The sequence below is a fragment of the Solea senegalensis genome, linkage group LG1 (genome assembly GCF_019176455.1).
Source record: "Solea senegalensis isolate Sse05_10M linkage group LG1, IFAPA_SoseM_1, whole genome shotgun sequence".
In the NCBI taxonomy this organism is placed as follows: Eukaryota; Metazoa; Chordata; class Actinopteri; order Pleuronectiformes; family Soleidae; genus Solea; species Solea senegalensis.
Window position 1 is genome coordinate 7,404,611 of NC_058021.1, and position 21,096 is coordinate 7,425,706.

Here is a 21,096-nt window from a genome sequence, read left to right on the forward strand (position 1 = left end):
AGAACCTATGGTAGTCTTCAGTTGCCACTAAAACTCAAAAGGTGTTAAGTTTAGCCATTAACAACATGGTGGTTGAACAATTCTTACATTTAGGTAATCGTGTGTACTATATTGTAATTAAACAAGCTTTTAATATTTTACTCTGCACTAACAGAGGCTCATATATGAAGAGCGTGCAACTACCTGAAGGTAAAGTGTTCCATTACGTCATCAAATAAGTCAGAGTTTTTTGGAAACAAGCCCTGGGTCCAGAGCTCGGCTGTGTTTTTGGGGAGATAGTGTATCATTTCTCTGCAGCACAGTGGCAAAAGAAAAAAGGGTTGTTCACCCTTCCACGGGACCTCATCTGCCCTCATCCAACACCAGAATTGCATCATCCACTGTGGTCTCTCTCTTCTACTTGAGCACGTTTGCACAAGTTATACGGAGGATCTAGTTGACAGTTTGGTTTAAGAATCCCAATGGACATGAAACAGCCTGCTTGTATTTATTTATTCATCCTTTACTTCCTCATCATCCACTAGTGTGTGTGTGTGTGTGCTGAAATGTTAACAATCACACTGACAGACGCTTTTGTGTGCTGTTTTTGTGTATTGTTAGTATGATAATGACTCACTGCTTCCTCCTTTTTCTTTTTTTTTTAGCCATCCATGGCTTGCGGTGTTGCACCTGTAACTTCCTCCTACAACACCAGAACAAATGTAGCTGCCCTGACCATGTCACAACAACATACGAAGAACTTTACTACATTTCATGTGTCACACATTACATTGTTTGTCACCAGTGCACTGTGGCTACTGTTGAAGGCTGATTGTGTATAAGATGCTGTCTGTGGGCTTCCTGCTGCAGAGCCCATGGGTGCGACAGTGATAAGGCTTATCTTTTCTGCTAAAGTGATGCTTCAACTGTTACACACAGGGAAGGTGACAACTGATAATGTGTGAGTGATATGAAGATGGGATCCAAGGGAAAGTAAAAGCTTTGTTGCCGTAAAACCATACAGGTGGTGAATCTGTTCTAGATTCAGTTTATTACCATTACACCTTCTGATATACTTTATTATTTCACCCTAACCTCACCAGTTGTGCAACTGCTCATGCATCTCTATTACTTTCCACCCGCCTCTTCTCTGTTGGGTTTTCTTCAAAATATAATAGATTGAATCCACAAGGCGCCAAAGAATACATGAATATTTCACTACATTTCAATTCATTTCAATTCCAATTATTATTATTATACTAAATATTTACTCCGGCCAATAATATCTACACCTACCTGAGGCACGTAATAATCTTTAAAGCTTCTGCAGTTTCTTCTGCGTATTTGTTTCGACCATCTACACTCTACGGGGCTTTGGAAAACTGAGATGAATTTAAGAAAACGTGCTGCTTGGAGATGGTTTTGTCTGTTTAAAGGAAAACCTTTTTGTGGTTCTCTGCTGGTGTGGATTGTGGGGGTATGTCTGTGTCAGCAGCTGCAATTTCAAAAAAAAAAAAAAAAGGCCAAGCACCAAATTTAATCCACTGATGTCTCGTAAAGCAGACAGACAAAAACCTTCATTTTCAAACCCCAAAGCCTGATTGCTTGTAACAGATTTGCTTCAGATCTGCAGTCTTTTCACAGGTGTTTCATCTTTTTAGACACAAAAACAACGTATGGAAACCACCTGTGGTTTCGTAATGAAACAAACAGCTGGTAATCTGTTTGTCAAGTGCTTTTAAGACAGAGACTCAAAACAAATCTCTTTCACCTGGCGTCTGGAAATCATGTAATTTATGTTGTCCTCTAAGTGAGTCTATAGCTGCAGCACATACACAACACAATGTGTCATTAACAGGCCCATTTTCATCAGATCGTTCACCAGAAGACTGAACCCATCTAAGATGCTAAATCCCAAGCTGTGGTTGCAGCGAGACCACCGTCATTTGCTTCTCAAAGAGAAAACCACTCACTCAGTTTACATATTTCAAAGCCTGATCTCATAATTGTCTTCAGCACAGTAACCAACACACCAGAGGCTTTTCACGTGGCTTATGGGGATTCACAAGCATCATGAGAAACGGAAGGTGCTTTTCTTTCTCATAAACAGCCAACAAAACCCCCAGCATCTCACAGATGCTTGTGACCTCTATAATTTAAGATCTCTGTTCTACAACAGAGTGTAATCATACCCACTGGGTTTATTAACAATTTCAAATGTATCCGGCTTGTTTACATTCCTCAAAGACCAAAACTTTTCATTTGAAAAGGCGTAACAAAAGAATTTGACGATGTTCATGTATATAGAGTATTTGGAGAATGTCCTTATTCTATGGAAGTTTGGGTCTGACCGGTCCAGGTTTAAAGATGTTAATGCAAAAACAGAACCAATCTATTTTACATCATGTTTGTATTTTAATTGATTTACAATACCTTGTCCCTGGTCAGGCCTTTCTGTAAAGAAGGACATTATAAAATCCATGTACATGAGTTGAATGTATGCCAATAGCATTCTCAACAGTGTGATATAATCATATAAGATAAAATAAGATGATACTTTATTGTCCGTTTGCACAGAAAATTGTGTTGCATTCACCATTCTGACATGCGTAGACAGACATAAGACGAAATGACACCCAAAATTTCCGCAATATCCACTTTTACATGCAGTATCATACTATACTTACACGTGTTCTGTGAGTGAAAGTGTGCATGTGCGTGTTCTCGTGTATATTGTGTGTTTCTTACAGCGCACACACACACACACACACACACACACACAGGCTGTACTGTGTGGGAAAAAAGAAACCCAGTCATTTCCAGTGAAACTGTCCTGAGAAAACATTTCCTCTGCCGCTTTCACACAGTTGGAGTATTGTTATGGTGACATGAGTAGTGAGTACGGACTCTGTGGAAACCTTCTAGACTGCTGTGCCGTTCACCTCAAACGTACAGTATCTGTTCCTGAGTTAACATTTCACAGCTGAGGGAGTTATCCCTTAACCCTGCAAGAAGACAGTTCGAGCACCAGTGCATACATCAGCGCGTTAAGCAGTGATTGTACGTCCTGGCGACGGTCTCTATGGTGATTTCACATTCTTAAACTACAACAACGACTTTGCTGCAAAAAATATGCTTGTGAACTTTCAGGACTGTAAATCCTCTAAAGTGGGACTAATATCTCCAGGAGACGGCAGAATAAAATCCCATCGTGTCCACTGTTTAGTCAAGAAGAAGATATACAACACAGGAATCATGGCTTTCTTGCACAAGAACATACTGAACCTAAAGAGTTCATCAGAAACATTAGAAATTAGGAATTGCATTTAGTTTTATATTACTAGAATATGGGGTAGTATTTTTGAAACATTATGCTTCCCAACCTCAGTTTTCCCTGAGTCGAGAAATATCTTCTTATCTTTTTTTGTTACTTGCCCACCTGTGACACTTGGGCCGAGGCTTGAAACCACAACGCTTTCCTTCACTGGTTACCAGTTCATGTTAGAATACAATTACAAAAGTCCTTGATACTACTTTTAGAGCTTTAAATGGTCAGGCTCCTTGATACATTGCTGATCTGCTGCACCTTGTCTCCCTCTAGACTTAATCTCAAGTCAGCAGATAACAAAGTATAACACTGGAGGAGACTGTTCTTAGTAAGTAGTAGCACATAGATTTCATTTGGAATGCTTTACCACTCACATTGTGCTGCCTCAGTTGTGTCCACTTTTAAAAAAGACCCAAGCTTTTAGTTGAACATGGGCTTTAAATGATTTGTAGAATAGAACAGAATCTTTTATTTAAATAGGCACAATAGTGTTCAAATAGTTCCAATACAAATAATGCAGCTGATGTGCTGTAGAGTTTATATAATAGCTCATTTATAGCTAGTTTGCAACACTTGGTCCCTAGTTGGGCTTTTACTTGAAAAGTATAATAACATATACATGATCAACTACGTTAAAACTACACTAAAACACACAACGACATGCTAGAAGTACATAACACATTAAAAAGTAGACGCACATACATAAGAACTACTTATAATTTCATTGTAAAGCACTTTGTGATTTATATCTATTACTAAAAACAAAAAAAAAAACAATTCTAAAGCCAGGAAAACACCTGTTTTCTAGTCCACAGCAGATGTCACACAAAATGTGGGAAAATTATACAGAGGCAAAAAATAATTAAAAACACAAGAGCTCACTCCATCCAATGACTGGTTTGCACAAAATACACATTAACCACCTGGCACCTGGTATAAACATGCAATTACCGAGGACACCCAAAAGAGCAATTATGGGGACAGTAACGCAACCTCACAATATTTACTCAATAATCAATAATTAAAAGTAAGAGTAAACAAACTACACTGTTAAACCAAGCATTAAAAAAATAAAAAAGAATCACCTGTTTACAAAGATTTACTAATAATTTACCACCGGTGGCGACTGCTTTGCTCCTGCCTACCACCGAAGCCCAATCACAGGACTTGTTGATGTCTGTAAAACCCAGGAGAGATTTCAAAACTTGCACTTTAAGCTGACATTGTAAACGGAACCCAAAAGGTTATTACTATGAAGCATTGCTACAGGCAAAAATGGCCCCAGACATCTTAACTGGAAAATAAGAAGAAGAAAAAAAAGTGTCTGAGTCTGACCCTGGTGAGCAAAAACTAATCGGCCCACGTTTTCCTTTCCTTCCCCACAGCTGATGTTTTCACAGCTGCAGCCTGAGGTGAATGTTCTTGTGTGGGTATGTGGGCACTGGGCACGTTGGTATGATGTTTGTTCTTGTTTCAAGGTGAGCAGCAGATGAAAGTCGCCAGTCTGTCTGTGACACATGGGGGGTTTGGGGGTCATCCAAAGTAATCCTAGACTTCATCCCAATCTACATTATGCTTATTTCAAATATTTATCATTTTCTTTTAAATCTTATATTCAAGGAGATGCTTTCTGCAGTCAATCAGACAGTGATATATATTATATATATAATATTAATTTTCATGGACAGCAATATTGTGATATATCAACCCAATGAGGACAATATTTATTTTCTGAATAACAAGAATAAGGTCATGCAGCAATAATCAGATTGAGACTAATAATCTGACTTTATTTGGAATACGCCATTATTGTGAGTATGATATTTAAAGTTGCTCATCAAATATTCCATTCATATTCCTGTTTACATGTCACAGAGGCCAGTCTGATTATGATTAATGTCTGTTATAATGTCTACATAATCTCATTATTCATCATTATTTCACATTCTTTTCATGTATTTGAGTTGAAATTTTACTTTGTATTGTGTCCTTTTTCCATTTACAATAATTGTTGGTCTCAATTCAATCTACTTACATTTTTAATCGATCCAGTGGCTTCTTTTATTTTTAATCTTCCTGTTGCTGTGTTTGTTATTGAAAGGAAACACCAAAAAGCTAATTCCCTGTCTACTTAATCTACTTAACAATAATTTATGTTTTAAAGGGATAGTTTGGGTTCTTGAATGGTGGCTGTATGAGGTATTGAGACATCATCACCACTGGGGCTGCAACAGACGACCACTTCATAATCGAGTAATCTGTCGATTAGTTCCTCGATTAATTCGGTACTTGTTTGGTACGTAAAAATGTCAGAACATATTGAGAAATGTTGATCAGTGTTTCTCAAATGTCTTATTCTGTCCACAAAGCAAAATGATTCAGTTTCATTGAGTCGTACAAAGCAAATAATCCAGGAAATATTCTCATTTAAGAAGCTTAAAAATCAGAGAAACTTGTTTTAATTATTGAAAAAACACTCCGATTAATCAATTATCAAAATAGTTGACACAGTAATCAATTTATAATCCATTCATCGAATAATCAATTATCCTCTCCAATGTGAAACACTTGCTCTCAAGCAGGGACAGAAAGTAAAAACTGGCTGCTCTGATTGGTAAGCATCCTGATGGCAAATGTGAGTGTGGAGACAGTGAGACAGTAAAACATGTTCTTCTCCAGTGCAAACTATACTCCAGTCAAAGGAGCAATCTGTTTTCAGTATGAGCACGCTTTTAAATCTGGATTCTTGGATTAAAACAAAAACACTCATCATGGATTATCTTCACAAACGAAAGGGTTTGATGTAGGTCTCAATAACAACCAGTAGGGGCAGCAATATGCCAGAGCTGCGTCGAGCCTGCCATACTGAAGAAGAAGAAGAAGAAAGGGGTGGCGGAAGTGAGACAATAGCCGCAGCCTATAAATAAAAGCAGCGAACCAAGGGCACCGCCACCTCGTGCACGAGAGCGCAGCCGGCACAAAAAGCAGCGTGGAGCGGACACTCGTGTCAGCGGCTGTCACTGCAGGATTCGGTTAGTTTGAGCTGTGTTGAAGACAAGGTGAGCGTTTTGTCCTCGATAATATTAGAGTTATAGCTTCGCTGGAGTTGCTGTTGCGTCATATCGGATTGAATTAACTCCGGTTACAATTCAAAATGTGCGGGGAGGAACATAAACCTAGTTTTTTTTTTTTTTGGTATAGATTTGGAGCATATGGTTATGACGTTGTGTTGACCTCATGGCTGAGACTGTGTGCGGCGGTGGCGATTTGTTCTCCCGGTGCTTTAGCATAGACGAGGTGTTGTTCACTGCACGTTGCCGTTACAACTCTCAGCGCCATTACGACTGTAGCCGGAAGTCACGCTCGGCAAGTGATTGAGTGACCGCCAGTCCTCCAAGGTAACGATGTTAGTGGACTGTTTACTGACCTTGGCGGGCAGCAATAATAAGCTGTCGCGTAGATAAGCGAAACACGCTATCTTCACGCTGTTAGTCATCATACATGACCTGTAGCTCAGGCTCTGTCAACGTTCTGGTGACGTTATCGATGCTAACTAGAACATATGTCAGGGCAGGTGAAGTGGGCTAGCTTATCTTATGTGATCTTCAATTACATTGTAAAAATCACTGAAAGGTCAACTGCTCCTTTTTTGTCTGACCTTAGAATGAGGACACATGACCAGTATGTGAATTTAAATTAACATTTTTTGGCCCGACATTTTGGACTGGTGTCTTTTATTACAGTCAAACAATACTCAAAATTTCTGATGTTAAATAAACATATTTGGAATAACCAAAAATAATGTGGTGTCTGTATTTTGTGTCTGCACTTTTATATCTTATATTATTTTAATGTAAAGTCAAAAAATAAATATATGAAATTGATAATTAAAATTTGGGTTATGATACATTTTAATGCAACAGAACCTTATAAAAAAATTCACCAATCCACTAAGGTTTTAGGCCAAAAAGCCCGGGAAAGGTCACGTCTATCCAAGGTCTATCGATCTTGAATTATGTTGCGCACACAGAAATGCGACCCAAAAAATAACCTTGGAAGTAATGGAGCACGTATGAATGGCTTCCTCATATGACCACATGGTCGTCATATTAAAATGTTGTTTTTTACTAAGAATAACTCCTTTAAATGTGCCATCTGATTTCCAAACACTACTTTATGAAACATTTCACAGATCCAAGTCAAAATGTTATTGAATGAAATAGCATTTATTGCCCATGTGGTACAGTGTTAACCAAACCTTTATATCCTTATAAGATGACACCCTTTTTTTTTTTTTAAAGTTGGCAAACCATTGTGACCCAGTAAACATAATTATATTTTGAAGGTTTGTGACCCTTCAATAATGTCAGACAAACTGCCAGAACCTGTAATCTTTATATGGCATCTTAAAGGTGACGCATGATTATCGTCTCCTCTCCATAGTATACAACTGTGTTGCCTGCCATGTCTGCAATTCTGACTGCTGCTGTTTTTAAGAATACTTGTGCTGGCCTAGTAGATGGAGATTGCCTGCCTCACTATTCCACCTCTGGCTCAGTTTTTCATGAGCTTTTCCCAGTGTGACTCTCACATGATTTACCACTACACAATGCTTCCAACTCACCCCTGACCCCCTCTCCCCACACTCTCACCATTTCTTTTCATCTCCCACACTTTGCCCTTTTCGTTCGCCTTCATTTCTCTTGCTTATATCACTGTCCTCTTTTTTACCCCCACAATTTATTTTTTGTCTCCCATTCCTCACTTTTCTTTCCTCAGCAATGTTTTAAATAACCATGATAATAAGCGTTATAATCAGTCGGTTTCATTCATGCATTTCTGTGTTAATGAATACACAATAGTTTAAGTAGCTGTCCCTTCAGTTAACTGCCACATTTTGGGCAATACTCTACACAGGAAATGTGTGGTGCAAGTTTGTCAGCTGCAGGTTTTTTTTGTTGCTGATCAGATGAAACAGGGCTGATAAAACTGCAATAATTTTAACACACAGTGTGCTCAGACTTCTTTGAAATGGAATCATTATCCCCAAAGATTTTCCTTGTGCAAAGTTCAACCACTAGTTAAAGTGCTCACTGGATGCGTGGCTCCAAGTAGCAAACGTAGCTCTAGCTGTAACAGGAGAAAAATAGTTCCATCACCAAGTAATCAATGTGGCTCCTATTGGAATGAAGAAGTGTCCTGACCAGATCAACGCTTGATATGATTGACCCAATTCTATTAATCTGATTTTATGAAATGTGGTCTCAGATTACTGCAGGTGACCTGAGGTGTTGCCAGGCAGTTTCAGTTACATGCAACTGCAGTAAATTACAGTTTGGGTTAGGTGTTAAACAATAGAATGAAAGCTGTCAAAGAATGCAATAATTAACATTGTCATGTAATACTGTAAAGGAGAGCATAGGTAAATGATATTGTTTGATGTTTAAACTACCCTTATGTTTGTCCTGAACAGCAAAATAGGTGTGTGTTCACACTCATTGGTTGAACTCTGTAACTGGTAGAGTGAACAGCACACCTCTAACTCTGAGTTGACAGCACTGATGTTGTAATATTACAACGAAAGTCTTCTTGCTGCAGCTTAAGTAAATAGTCTGAAGCAATGCTTTTTCTTCAAGGTTTCTTCAGTTCCAAGTATTTTGCATTGGAGGCGTGTTTTGAAACAAGTTTGATCCTAGAAACCGGATTTGAAATCATACGTTGCTCACGGACCGTTTGCTTATTCTTGGGAAGTAGTTGATGAACTTAATTCATGCTTTTTAGAAATGATTTCTGGTGTCTTACATGTTCTTTTGCTGTGTTGCCTGCTTGATTATGTATTGCAGTAAATGTAGCAAATGTAAGACCACTCTCTTTGCTGAACTATTGTGCCGTTTTTCCTGTCTTTCCTGTCCTGATTTGGCAACACGTTTTGTCACGTAGCCTTCATCAAGTTCATAAAAAAGTCAAATGGCCACATCAGAACACTGAACTGCAGTACATGACTTTTGCTAAAATAGTAATAATGAACAATATATGGTACATAAAATGTGTGTATATGGTAAACTGGTTATAACTACACACCCTAAACTCCTTCTCAAATCCTTCGTCAACAGCTTTTTTTTTTTAACAGGTCAGGTCTGCCTGTGCCCTTCCCCGAAGGGTGTGACTCAAGTTCACTCTTACTATCTATGTTGCACACGTGTCTCTAAAATTATTCAATGGAGATACAGGTCCTACCCTTTGCTTAGTTCAGAGACTGATAATAGAGAATATTTTAAAGTATTTTCTCTTTGAATAATATTGCGCGTTTGTGTACAATTACACCAGTATATCTTTTTTTTTTATATATATATATGCATATACATATATACATACACATTTGTCTCCATTTTTACTGGCTAATCTTATTATAGTATTAGCTCTGATAAGGTCTGGCATGTTTGGTATGTAAGATTACAGATGTAGCTCTGCCTGCCTTGGAGGGAATTTGGCTCCCCAACCAGCTAGTCCTGGCCTGATTCATTTCTAACATTTTTTTTTTTACTAGTGGCACAGTCTTGATGCTAATTTTTTCCTCTTCAACTACTAAACCCTGTTTGGTTAGGAGCTAAGTTATTGCTACCTCTAGTTGGCCAAAAACAAAGATGTCAAATGTCCTAACGTTGGCGGTACTTATTTATGAGCTAAGTTAAGGTATGGCAAGACTCCACCATCTCTGCACCCTCATTTTCTTGTAGTGGAACACTTTATCTTTGCTGCCATGGACGCATGCTGTTGGGAGCTCATCAAGGCCATTTCTTTGGCATGGCCCTTAGGGTACGCTGCCTGCGAGGTGGTTTGTGTCCCCTTGACATTTGCCCATACAAGCTATCCTCACGTGGTGTCCAGTTTAGGCTCTCAGTGGAGCTGGTAAAATGGACTGTGGGGCCATTAAGTGTTTTTGTCCTACACTGAAGCTGCAGAGCACACTCCATAATTGCTGTTGGCAAAGCTTAAACTTTGTGGCTTTTTTTTCCAGTTTTGTCTTTAACTTTGTTCTGTTACTGAAGGTAATTTGCATAGTGTATTTAGCAGATGAAAAATAAATTTTTAAGCTGAATTGGACTACTCAAACTTATGGGTTTTGTTTTGGCCTAGTGGTGGCAAAGCTGCATTCTTAGTGACTTATTCAGTTCAAAGTTTAATGACATTAATCTCTGAAGCCACATACCTCTTGCAAACAAGGTCACAAATTAAGTTTAACCTTCCTTGGCCCCTGATAAGATTTGGTGTGTTTTGAGAGGTTTTTGTCTGTTTTGTTCTTTTGTGAAGGTCAGACAGGGCAGGAGAGCAGTCAAGTTTTCTCTCCTAGTCAAATCATTGTCTACGCACCATAACTGGGATAAGGGTCTGTTAAGGGTTTCTTCATTCATGGCTCAAGTCGCTGGCTCTTCATGACATTTTTTTTTGGTGTCAACTTGCTACAAGGCTCTGGTTTATAACTACATGTTACTGCATGCACTGGTGGTCTGCAGCACATATTTAAGAATAAGTTATACAATTAAATGTCAGTCAACAGTGGCATGATGACCAGGCATTGGCCAGTCCTTCAACAGAAGTCATACAGTGTCTGCCTAATGCACAATTGTGTAAGGGACATTTAATTTCGAATGCTGCTTTGAGCTGACTCTACAACACTACATGTTTAAAAATTAATAAAAATGTAAACCTACATTTCCTCCATTTATCCTAAATAAGATAGGAAGATAAAGGAATTGAAATCTCTCTTTTTAATATACTCACTAGTCAGACTAACCATTTGGCTTTTTATAATCAATCAAATAAAGCAACATTCACGCCCTTCCGATGAAGTAGCATTGTGTTGCTGTTGGAATGGTAATGGTAGATACAGCAAGACTGACAGGTTAATCAGGGGAACAATAATACACCAAGATTGTGATACAGAGTAAGAAACACTGCATCTTGATGGAAGAGCAGCACTGTCTCCAGACTTAAACTTCATGTTGAAAAGATAATGAAAAATTGCATTTCAGGTCTTGTTCTCTAGGTAACCTGAAATGTCCTTTTCCTTGGCTTGTGTTTGGATCTAAAACTTGTGGGAAGCTAGGTATGTTTTCCTCTGCTGGTGTAGTTCACATGGTGTGGAGTCTGCATTGACCGGTGCATGAGACTTTTTTGTGCATTGAAACAGAGCAGTCTTTCTAATTGGAAGCAAAGGAAACCAATGAATGTTTGGACAAGAGGTGGAATGTGGTTGTTGGACACCCTGATTGTAGAACATGAAGTCAAACAGTAGTGCAGTGTGTGGGTAAAAAAAGAAAATCCCTGCCTTCAGTTTATACTCAACTGTTTGAGTAGAAAACACTTCATTTATAGTGTGGCTTTTTAGTTAACAAGTCTATAGTGTACCAATCTGTTTTTTTTTTCTCGTTCTTTCTTTTTCAGTAACCAGTGAAGCAACAATGGACCAGGCAAGGTCAACGATATTCAAAATTGTAAGTATAACCAACACTACAACTTGCTTCAAGGGATTATCCCTCATCCTAGGATAATTATGACTGACTGAAGCGTAGAACTAACCAAAATTGATTTTGCCATATTAAAAGTGTAATCTTGAACTTGAAAAGTAATCAGATCTTGAAAAAGCTTTTGAAACGTTTCATCTGAAGCAAAGAGGCCCTATGATCCAACTTGTGTCCTGTTATTACAGTTTTAACAACAAAAATGCATTTTCTTTTTTTTATCTTGATATGAAAATATCCTCGTCACTGTTTTTTCCACCATTACAGATTAATGGGGAGCCACACTCCTACACACGTTTCAACTTGACACAAAACATGGAAGGTGATAACAGCCAGGTGGAGATGAAGCTGGCGTCTGCTGTGGATGAAGAAGGTGGGGAAAATGGAGTTGGAGACCATCTCAATCACAGCACCTCTCGTCAACCTTATGTGGCTCAGAAGTTGGGACGCTCACCCAAGAACCTCTGCTTCTTGGCAGCTGCTACTCTCCTCATCTTTATCATTGGTAAGTGGGTTTGCTGAATGACAATGCTGTTTTATAGAATGCTTGTATCTGTACAAAGTGTTTTGTGGAGTTCCACAGGGCTAAACCTGAGATCCACTGCTTTTCATTGTTTTCTTTGTACTTTTTCCTCATTGTCATTGACTATATTTGATGGTTTCTTAAAACTACTCCTTTCAGGATACTTGATTGGCTACCTGGTGCATCGAAAAAAGGACTTGTCTCCCATCTCTCCAGACTTTGACCCTGTTGAAAAAACCTTTCCCATTATCCATGAGACTGGTGCAGCCACTCCTATGAACTGGGACCGTGTCAAAAACCTCTTGGCTAACAAAATCAGTCCATCTAAGTTGGAATCGGTCTTCAGGTAAATAAACCTCCACGTGCTGAATGTAGAAGCTGCTGTGAGTTGTTGTTATTATTACTCTTGGAAAATGTCTATTTGTATTGTGTTGTATTCATTGGTTCCCCTTTTATCCCCCCCTTTCCCCCCCATCGTGCTTTGTTTCCTCTTACTGTAGGGAGTTTAGTAGTTCCAGCCACCAAGCTGGTTCCACTGGTGATGAAGTTCTCAGGACCATGGTGGTGGATAAGTTCACAGAATATGGTATGAAGACCTGGACCGATGATCACTATGTTAAGGTTCAAATCGCCCCAGCTGCTGGCTCCAATAGAATTGTTTTTAAGGGCCAGACATCGCTTCCAAAAGGATTCCTGTCCTACAGTGCCAATGGAACAGTAACGGTAATCTACATAATAAATTAAGATAAAGTCTTAAAAAGAAAAAGAAAGTATAAAGTGCCCTAATTTTATTTTTTTGCCACAGAGTACTGTTGTGTATGCACACTATGGGCGGCAAAATGACCTCATGTCGCTGGCCAAGAAACTAAACATGAGTGGCAAGGTTGTTTTGGTCAGAGCTGGTTTAATCACTTTTGCTGAGAAGGTGGGTGTTATTATTATTTTTTTTTTAATTAAATATGGCTTTAATATTATAAACTGATTATAGTGTATGAACTAAAATAACAACATTCTGATTTGTCCCTCAAGCCTCCCAACATCTGTCAGTTACCTTTTCCTTTTTCCTGACAGGTGTACAATGCTGCCAAAATGAATGCATCTGGTGTGTTGATCTATGCAGACCCCAGTGATTTGTCTATGGAAGAAAACACTGAGCTCTATGGACATGTGAGTGTGGATTTTTGACGTGACATGACATTTTACATGTAATAACATTTAGTTTTGGGTTATTTTGGATTTTTAATACAAGAAATTAGACAATTTTAGTTTTTTACCAGTGGGGCCATACAGTGCATGGAAGACACTGACTTGCATTAAATGCACAGTGGTGCGGTATCATGCTGGAACACTTGTAAATGCACAAAGGCATCCAGACATCAGTCATGCCATTCCATTGATGGCTGTGAACATGAGTCGAAATTTCGAGCAGGTCTCCTAAAATGCTCACAGAGTATAGTACATGGTTTTTTAAAAAAAACCTCAAACTTCAAATAATAGCACAGGATATATAAACTTAAAGAAATCGGTCTCTACACTGTCAGGACAATGAATCTAGATGTTGACACTCTGTCTGTCACAGGTCCATATGGGTTCAGGAGATCCCTACACCCCTGGCTTCCCCTCCTTCAACCACTCCCAGTTCCCACCTGTCCAGTCTTCGGGCCTGCCAAAAATCCTTGCTCAGACCATCACTCCAGGCATGGCCACCAAAATTATGAGGTAAGGCTCAAACATGTTGTGAACCACCATGGAAGAAATGCTCTGAGAATGATGGCTTATAAAGCTTGCACAATGTTTATTATCTTCTAATAGGCAGCTTGGGGGTCAGTCTGCGCCAGCAGAATGGGGATGCTTCAACAAACTGGGAGATGAAAGTGATGATATTACTCTGGTGGTCAACAACGTTCTCACTGAGAAAAAGATAAATAACATCTTTGGGGTCATCCAAGGACTTGTGGATGCAGGTACAGTGAAGATGTTCACAAGAGACGAATGCTTGTTATCAATGTCTTATCATACTTATTTTGTGTTTTTTGTTTTGTTTTTTTTCCCCTGTTTTTTAAGATCGGTACGTGGTGATAGGTGCGCAGAGGGATGCTTGGGGCCCAGGTTTTGCTGCATCTACTGTTGGTACTGGCATCCTTCTTGAACTGGCACGTTCCATTTCTGAAATGGTGGAGTACGGTAAGTCTCAGTTGTCAGCTGGAGTTTTGATTTTATAATGGTGTACGATCTTAAGGCCGAGCACACATGTTCACCTCAGTTCCTACCTCATGTATGTAATAGATGAGCTTAAGAAAGTCACAAATAGGCTGACTTTTTTGTTGTTCTCTTTGACAGATGGATTCAAGCCAAGGAGAAGCATTGTCTTTGCGAGCTGGAGTGCTGGGGAATACGGGAGTGTTGGCACCACCGAGTGGTTGGAGGTGAGAACTGCACAATGGTTTTTGTTGTGAAGTTCTCCATCTGCAGCTTTTTATGCAGTGATAATCCTGCTAAATTGTGTGTTTCTTTTTTTGTATAAATAGGCTCATCTGACTACTCTGAACATGAAAGCTTTCACCTTCATCAACCTGGATAGTGTCGTTTCAGGTAAGTTACTGCCGTGATTGGAAACATTGTAAGAATTGTTGTTTAATTCATGTGGAGCTAAGCATATTTAAAGTGGCTTCAACTGGAATTGACTTAATGGTTTTTGTCAACCACTTTAAAATGCACTGCTGGTAATGACCTTTATAGTTGATAAGCTGTAACTTTAATTTTTTCTCACCACTCCTAGACTGTAATCTCATGTGGACACAGCCAAACAAATTGTACACTGCTTTTGTGTGTATTAATGTGATAACATGTAAAATTATTTTCTGCTGTCAAATTCTAGCAGTTATTGCAGCTTCAATGCTTTGCTATATTTAAAGCTTGACTAAATGAAATTGTCTTGTCCAGGATAACTGACTGTAATTGTTCTTCTTCAGGTTATGGTAGATTCAAAGTAGCAGCCAGTCCCTTGTTGCACAGTCTGATTGAAAGCACTCTGAAAGAGGTAAACCCATAGCTAATTCAGAAAGTAATTCAGTTTTCCATGTGTCAATTTTCTTTAGAATGTTTAAATTTATTTGTTTCTTTCCCAGGTGAATTCCCCAAATAAGGGCAGAACTCTTTTTTCAGAGTTCGGTCAAGACAACTGGGAAAACAATGTGTGAGTTTGACCAGACTGTTGTGTTCAGTGTTTTTATAAGGCTTCTGTATCTAGAGTTTTCTCACCAGTATCACACCCACAAGAGATGTGTATAGGCTAGCTCTCATGTTCAGTGTTTTGAAAATATTCACAATTTAATCTTGTTTGTTTTCTTTTTCAGGTTGGAGCCTTTGAAGATGGATAATGCCGCATATCCATTCCTTGCCTTTTCTGGCATTCCTTCCATCTCATTTAGGTTCATGCCTCGTAACAAAGTAAGCCATCCTGCTATACTGCCAAAAGTGAAATAAATATTTGTGAACACGTCTCCATAACCCAGGACGACCTTGCACATGTTCACTTACAGGAATACCCCTTCTTCGGCACAATGCTGGACACACCTGAGAGGCTCAGCATGGCGACGAGCGGCCAACTTAATCAGCTGGCTGTACTAGCGGCAAAGTTTGCCGGTCATATGGCATTGAAGTTAGTCCATGATCACCTGCTACAGATGGATCTGTTGAAGTACAATGACATCATCCGTAGCCACGTGTATCAGATCAATGTGAAAGTCAGGAATATTAAGAGGGTGAGTGTCCAATTACATAAATATGCCAAATAATTTTGTATAACCATATTAAGAGCACATTTAAAAAAAGAAACCATCTATAATATTCAGTTGCTGCTTTGATTTAGATTTTTAAATTGACATATCTGGGCCTACAGATGCAGCCCCAGCTCTTTTCCAAGGCCTTAACAGTGCAGTGGTTGATCTCAGCAGCTGGCGCCTACTCCCGTGCCATGGAGAAACTGTCCAGAGACATTGAGCACAGTGACACGGATAACATTGAGAAGTGCCGCCTGCTCAATGACCGCATCATGGCGGTAAGGTTTCCACAGTGTAGGAGTCACTGGAGATATTGTGTGGAAATGCATGTTGACTCCATGTTGTTTTGTGAGAGGTGAATCTGTCTGCACTTTATCTTTGAATTTTACAAAACTGGAAAACTTTTATTTTGAACGTGTCATGCACACATTTTAACAAAACAAATAGGGAAAACATACTGTTTCCCATCATACAATTACTGACTTTCTTAGTCACACCAACTTATCTTAGTATACCCTTATCTAATCCTACCCCCTTACCACTGGTGTGATTAAAACCCTTCTCTTGTCGTCCTGTGTTTCTCCACTTCTGTAGGTGGAGAGGAACTTCCTGTCACCCTACGTGTCTCCTCGTGACAGTCCTTACCGCCACATCCTGCTTGGCTCCGACTCCTACACCCTTGCAGCCGTGTCCCAGCATCTCGATCACCTGCAGACCAACCACCCCGATGCAGACGCCGACTTGTTCCGCTACCAGTTTGGTCTGGCTACCTGGACCATCCAGGGCTGTGCCAATGCACTAGCAGGGCACATCTGGTCTTTGGGTAATGAAATTTGAGAATGAAGAAAAAGAAAAAAAAAAAGTCATCCCCTTCCTCCCTCCTTCATGGTTTGTCACTATATCACAAGTTGCAGTTTAAAAACCAGTGGGCTGCTACAATCCTTCAACAGCTTTTTAAATTAATATTCTGAGGAAGTGATTTAAAAAAGGAGCAGTCTCTTAATTATAATATAATTTGTCACCCCTGTTCCGTAATTGTCAACTTTTCTTTGATTAGTTGCCACATCTTCCCTTCTCCCTTAATTCTCCATATAAACTTAAAAAAACCTATGAAAATATAAATGTGCATGGCCTTAACTTTAAAATTAGCGTAGGTCATCAACTCTCAAGAGTTGTATAACTCTTGAATACCACAAAATTCTCTGGTGCTAATTACATCTACCTTTTCATTACCTGTATAATGTGGTAGAACTACTTAAGTTGCTGTGTATACCTTTGCATGAGTAGATGTAGTGAAAGTGATCCCTTTTCAGCACAGTATCGGGTCATAATCACAGGAATCACTCCGATTGCCAGCTTCAGATGGTAACAAAACATAAAAGGGCAGTACCATTCATTAAGCTGAGTTTCCATTTGTTTACCATAATAATTCCTGCTGGTGCTTGTCATGATCAAATCTGAGCTGGTTTGAGTTGGGAGCTCTTAATTTATACTGTGCTGAAATCTACTTGACTCATTGGCAAAGGTTGAAAGATTAATTTCAAGTAATGCAGCATAAAACGTACCTAGAATTAGGTGTTGGACAGTTGGCAGTGTGCAACACTCAAGCAGCATTCATCTTTTAAGAAAATTCCTAATTACATGGAACAATACAAAGAAAAAGTCTATTTCCTGACATGAGGGCAAATCTGTCATTCAGAAAAGCAAGGGAGAAGGTTTATAACAACGTGGCACTGAAATAAAACCGTATGTCTATTTATTATGTTATTTATTTATCAGTGGCAGGGATCACTATAAATATATTTTTTTTATTGCCTTTTATAAAAAAAAAAGTAATTATCGGGAGCAGTGCCTTCCATAATTATGACAGTTATACTGTCGAAATGACAAAAGCAGCATCTGCTAAAAGATGTGTACATGTTGACTGACAGTCGGTACTGCACGAGTCACATCTGTCCATATCTACTGAACACCTCAAAATGGCATTTCAGCACTGGGTCTTTGGTGCACGCGTGCTTGTCTTTTATCCTGACATTATCGGAAGCAGTGTCTTCCATAATTATGACGGTTATACTGTCGAAATAACAAAAGCAGCATCTGCTAAAGCAAGCGTACGCGTTGACCGGCGGCTCAGCGCTGCATACAGAACAATTGCAGCCTTCCTCAGACATTTCCTCGGGACGACTGACGCCGTCGGTCGTCCGTGATGTCCTGTCAGTACTGCATCTCTGGTACCTGTACTCGTCTTGCCTGACATTATCAGTAAGCAGCGTCTTACATAATGTGAAAAAAAGAAGGTAATTTTTACCTTGTGTGTGTGTATCGGAGGCAGTGCCCTCCATATTTCACTGTAGGGGTGGATGATTTTATTATCGGGAACAGTGTTTCCCATAATGTGTGTATATATTGCTACACAATGCTGATGCGTCTTTTGATCCCCCTTCTATGATATTTCCATGGTGACGTTACCTCTGTCATTTCCTCTCAGACACGCTGCAGTCAACACCGTCTGCTGAATAGATGGGGATGAGATTTAATATTAAGTTATTCCCACTCGTCTCATTAGTGGGTCTTCTGTTCTGAGTGTCTTTCATGTCATAATCATGTCTTGTTCTACTGTGGTTGCATATGGAATGCATGAGGAAGAGGTCTTCAGCTTATATTGATACAAACATGTTTGGGGCCACTGTGGTTAGCAGTGGTGTGGTTCATGATTTCCACGTAGCATGACCACTCTGCAATATGGGTGATAACAATGGGGTGTTATTGTGGAAAAGTACATTCTATCTTTTTGGTGTGTTCATTCTCAAGAAGTTTCCTTGTGCCTTTTTTGTTTGTGGCTGTTTCTACATAAAGTACATAAAAGGATTTAGTTTAGTTATGACATTTCTGTTTATTTTCCTGTTGTCTGCTAGAATGAAGTTACTGGTGTAAATGCCTGTTATGCTACAACATATTTTGATATAAAAGAAATGTTACAGGAAAAAATTTAGATTGGTTTGAAAACTACACTGAATATTATTGACGTGGTCTGCCTCTCTTTAGCTAAACTGCTAACACTGGTCAGGATGCCATTCATTGTTATGTTTTACTACAAAATGATGGCTGATGTTACACTATGCCTCACCCTCTACGTAGTTAAGGCATCGACTTAAAAATCATCTTAACGGCCATCTTTATCTTGAGTGATTAATGTGATCTGCAGCAGTATAATGAGGTGTGTTTTTTTTGAGGTTTCATTTCTGAAATTGGCAGCTTACTGTACCTCAAAACAAAATTATGAAATTGGCTGAAATTCACTTTAAGGAGCCATTTTTCATTCAGCTAAATTTGTATTTTCTATAATTATTCAGATGTCATTTAAACATGACCTACATGAAGAATGTTTGGAAACCTGGCGACGCAATTACATTTGTTTTCATATCAACTGTACACCCATGTTTGCGCTTTCTTTTCTGCAATAAATCAGTAATTCACAACATAACTGAGCTGTGGTTTATTAGTTCACATCTGTATCTTAATGATAAAATGTCACATTGTGGAGAGATGATCAATTTCAGTTTCAATAACCTACTAAGAATAGTCAAATCTTTGTCAATTTATATAGCCCAACATCACAAACACACTTAGCCTCGAATGGCTTTACAGTCTACACTGAGTAACGCCTTCTGTCCTTAATGGGACAATGTTTGACCACATGGTGGAGACAAAGTACATATTATAGTGCAATTTTAGCCTAAGTGATGGAGTGATGGAAAGCTTTATTGTAAATTTGAGGTGATCATTTCAGGATATTAAAGACTTTCCTTAAACTCAAAAAAGAAAATTGATTATACAATGCCACCACATGATGGAGACACGTTATAGTGCAATTTTAGCTCAAGTTAGTGATGGCGTGAATTCAATTCCACTACAGTTTGACACGGAAGAACAAAAGTAACTCGTCTGTTTTGTACTACTGAGTAAAACAGCCGCACTCGTATTTAAATGTATATTAAAATGTGTATTCCTAATAACAAAACACTCACCTGTTCGTTGAGGCTGCAGCCAGCGAGTGTAGTAGTGAGGCAAACTTTGTGGCGTGTCCCTTTAAGAGTGGGCTGAAGGTTTAATTGTGTTGCAGAGATGTGATGAAGCAAAGACGTCTCACTTTGATGCGGATTCTTGTAGCACAGAACCATAAGCCCACAAAAAATAAGCTTTTGTCAATAGGACTTTGACCAAACGAGAATTGTAAATAAATGCATGAACAACTTGAAAAAAGTCCATGAAAAATGTCTGAATGTTGGTTCAAATCATATGTTGTGACAATCTGTAGCATCAAGAGGAAATGTTACAGTGCTAGTTTAATTCAGTTTAACTAGTTTTTGCATATAGGTACTACTTATGAAAGTTATGATTTATGCAAGCATGTATGGCCTTAGGTTAAGGTAAAGGAAATACTGTTAACAAAGAAAGTGTCTTATTCTAACTCAAGTCTTAATTGACGAAATGTGTAAATGTTCAATTTTCAGCGTTTTATTTTTAGTTAAATTAATTTGAACATTGCACAATGACAAGATATATTGAATGTAAAGAAACAAAACAGAAATTACAGCAATAATCTTTTAGAAAAAATAACCATATACTGTTAAAGTTAAAGCCACAAACGGCACAAGAAAAATCAGTGTTGCTTACCTTTCTTGGTAATTATATATGATTTACACCTGGACAGTCATGGATGACCGAAAATGAAAAACATCAACGACCCAGTAATGGCCAAAAAATACACCATAAATAGGATAAAACAACATGAACGATATCAATACATAAATACTTTTTTTTTACACACAACGGGAAAGTATATCAGGTTATAAAATAGTTATTCTGATGAAATTTTACATGATTATTGGATATCAAATGAAAAGTAGAATTGATCATTACAGTAGTTTTTAATGCAGTGACATCGCTGTATGACTCCTT

General features: G+C 38.7%; 1 protein-coding gene across 1 annotated transcript; it reads left to right on the plus strand.

Annotated features, from left to right (window-relative positions):
• The first annotated feature begins 6,247 nt into the window (after positions 1-6,247).
• tfr1a (transferrin receptor 1a) lies at positions 6,248-19,618 on the plus strand. Its single transcript, XM_044028859.1, has 18 exons — positions 6,248-6,366; positions 11,753-11,802; positions 12,097-12,334; positions 12,512-12,698; positions 12,853-13,075; positions 13,158-13,277; positions 13,424-13,519; positions 13,932-14,071; positions 14,165-14,316; positions 14,417-14,536; positions 14,693-14,778; positions 14,881-14,944; positions 15,325-15,392; positions 15,481-15,548; positions 15,709-15,802; positions 15,895-16,116; positions 16,254-16,412; positions 16,729-19,618. Exons 2-18 carry the CDS (start codon positions 11,770-11,772, stop codon positions 16,969-16,971), a joined length of 2,313 nt encoding a protein of 770 aa, XP_043884794.1. The 5' UTR covers positions 6,248-6,366; positions 11,753-11,769; the 3' UTR covers positions 16,972-19,618.
• The last annotated feature ends 1,478 nt before the right edge of the window (positions 19,619-21,096 follow it).

What these genes read in the sequence shown, in the direction of transcription:
- tfr1a (XM_044028859.1), top strand. Translation starts at nt 11,770, where the DNA reads ATGGACCAGGCAAGGTCAACGATATTCAAAATT. An exon ending in ACACTGAGCTCTATGGACAT is followed by an intron (nt 13,520 to 13,931) that starts GTGAGTGTGGAT and finishes TGTCTGTCACAG; the next exon opens with GTCCATATGGGTTCAGGAGA. An exon ending in AAGTCAGGAATATTAAGAGG is followed by an intron (nt 16,117 to 16,253) that starts GTGAGTGTCCAA and finishes CTGGGCCTACAG; the next exon opens with ATGCAGCCCCAGCTCTTTTC.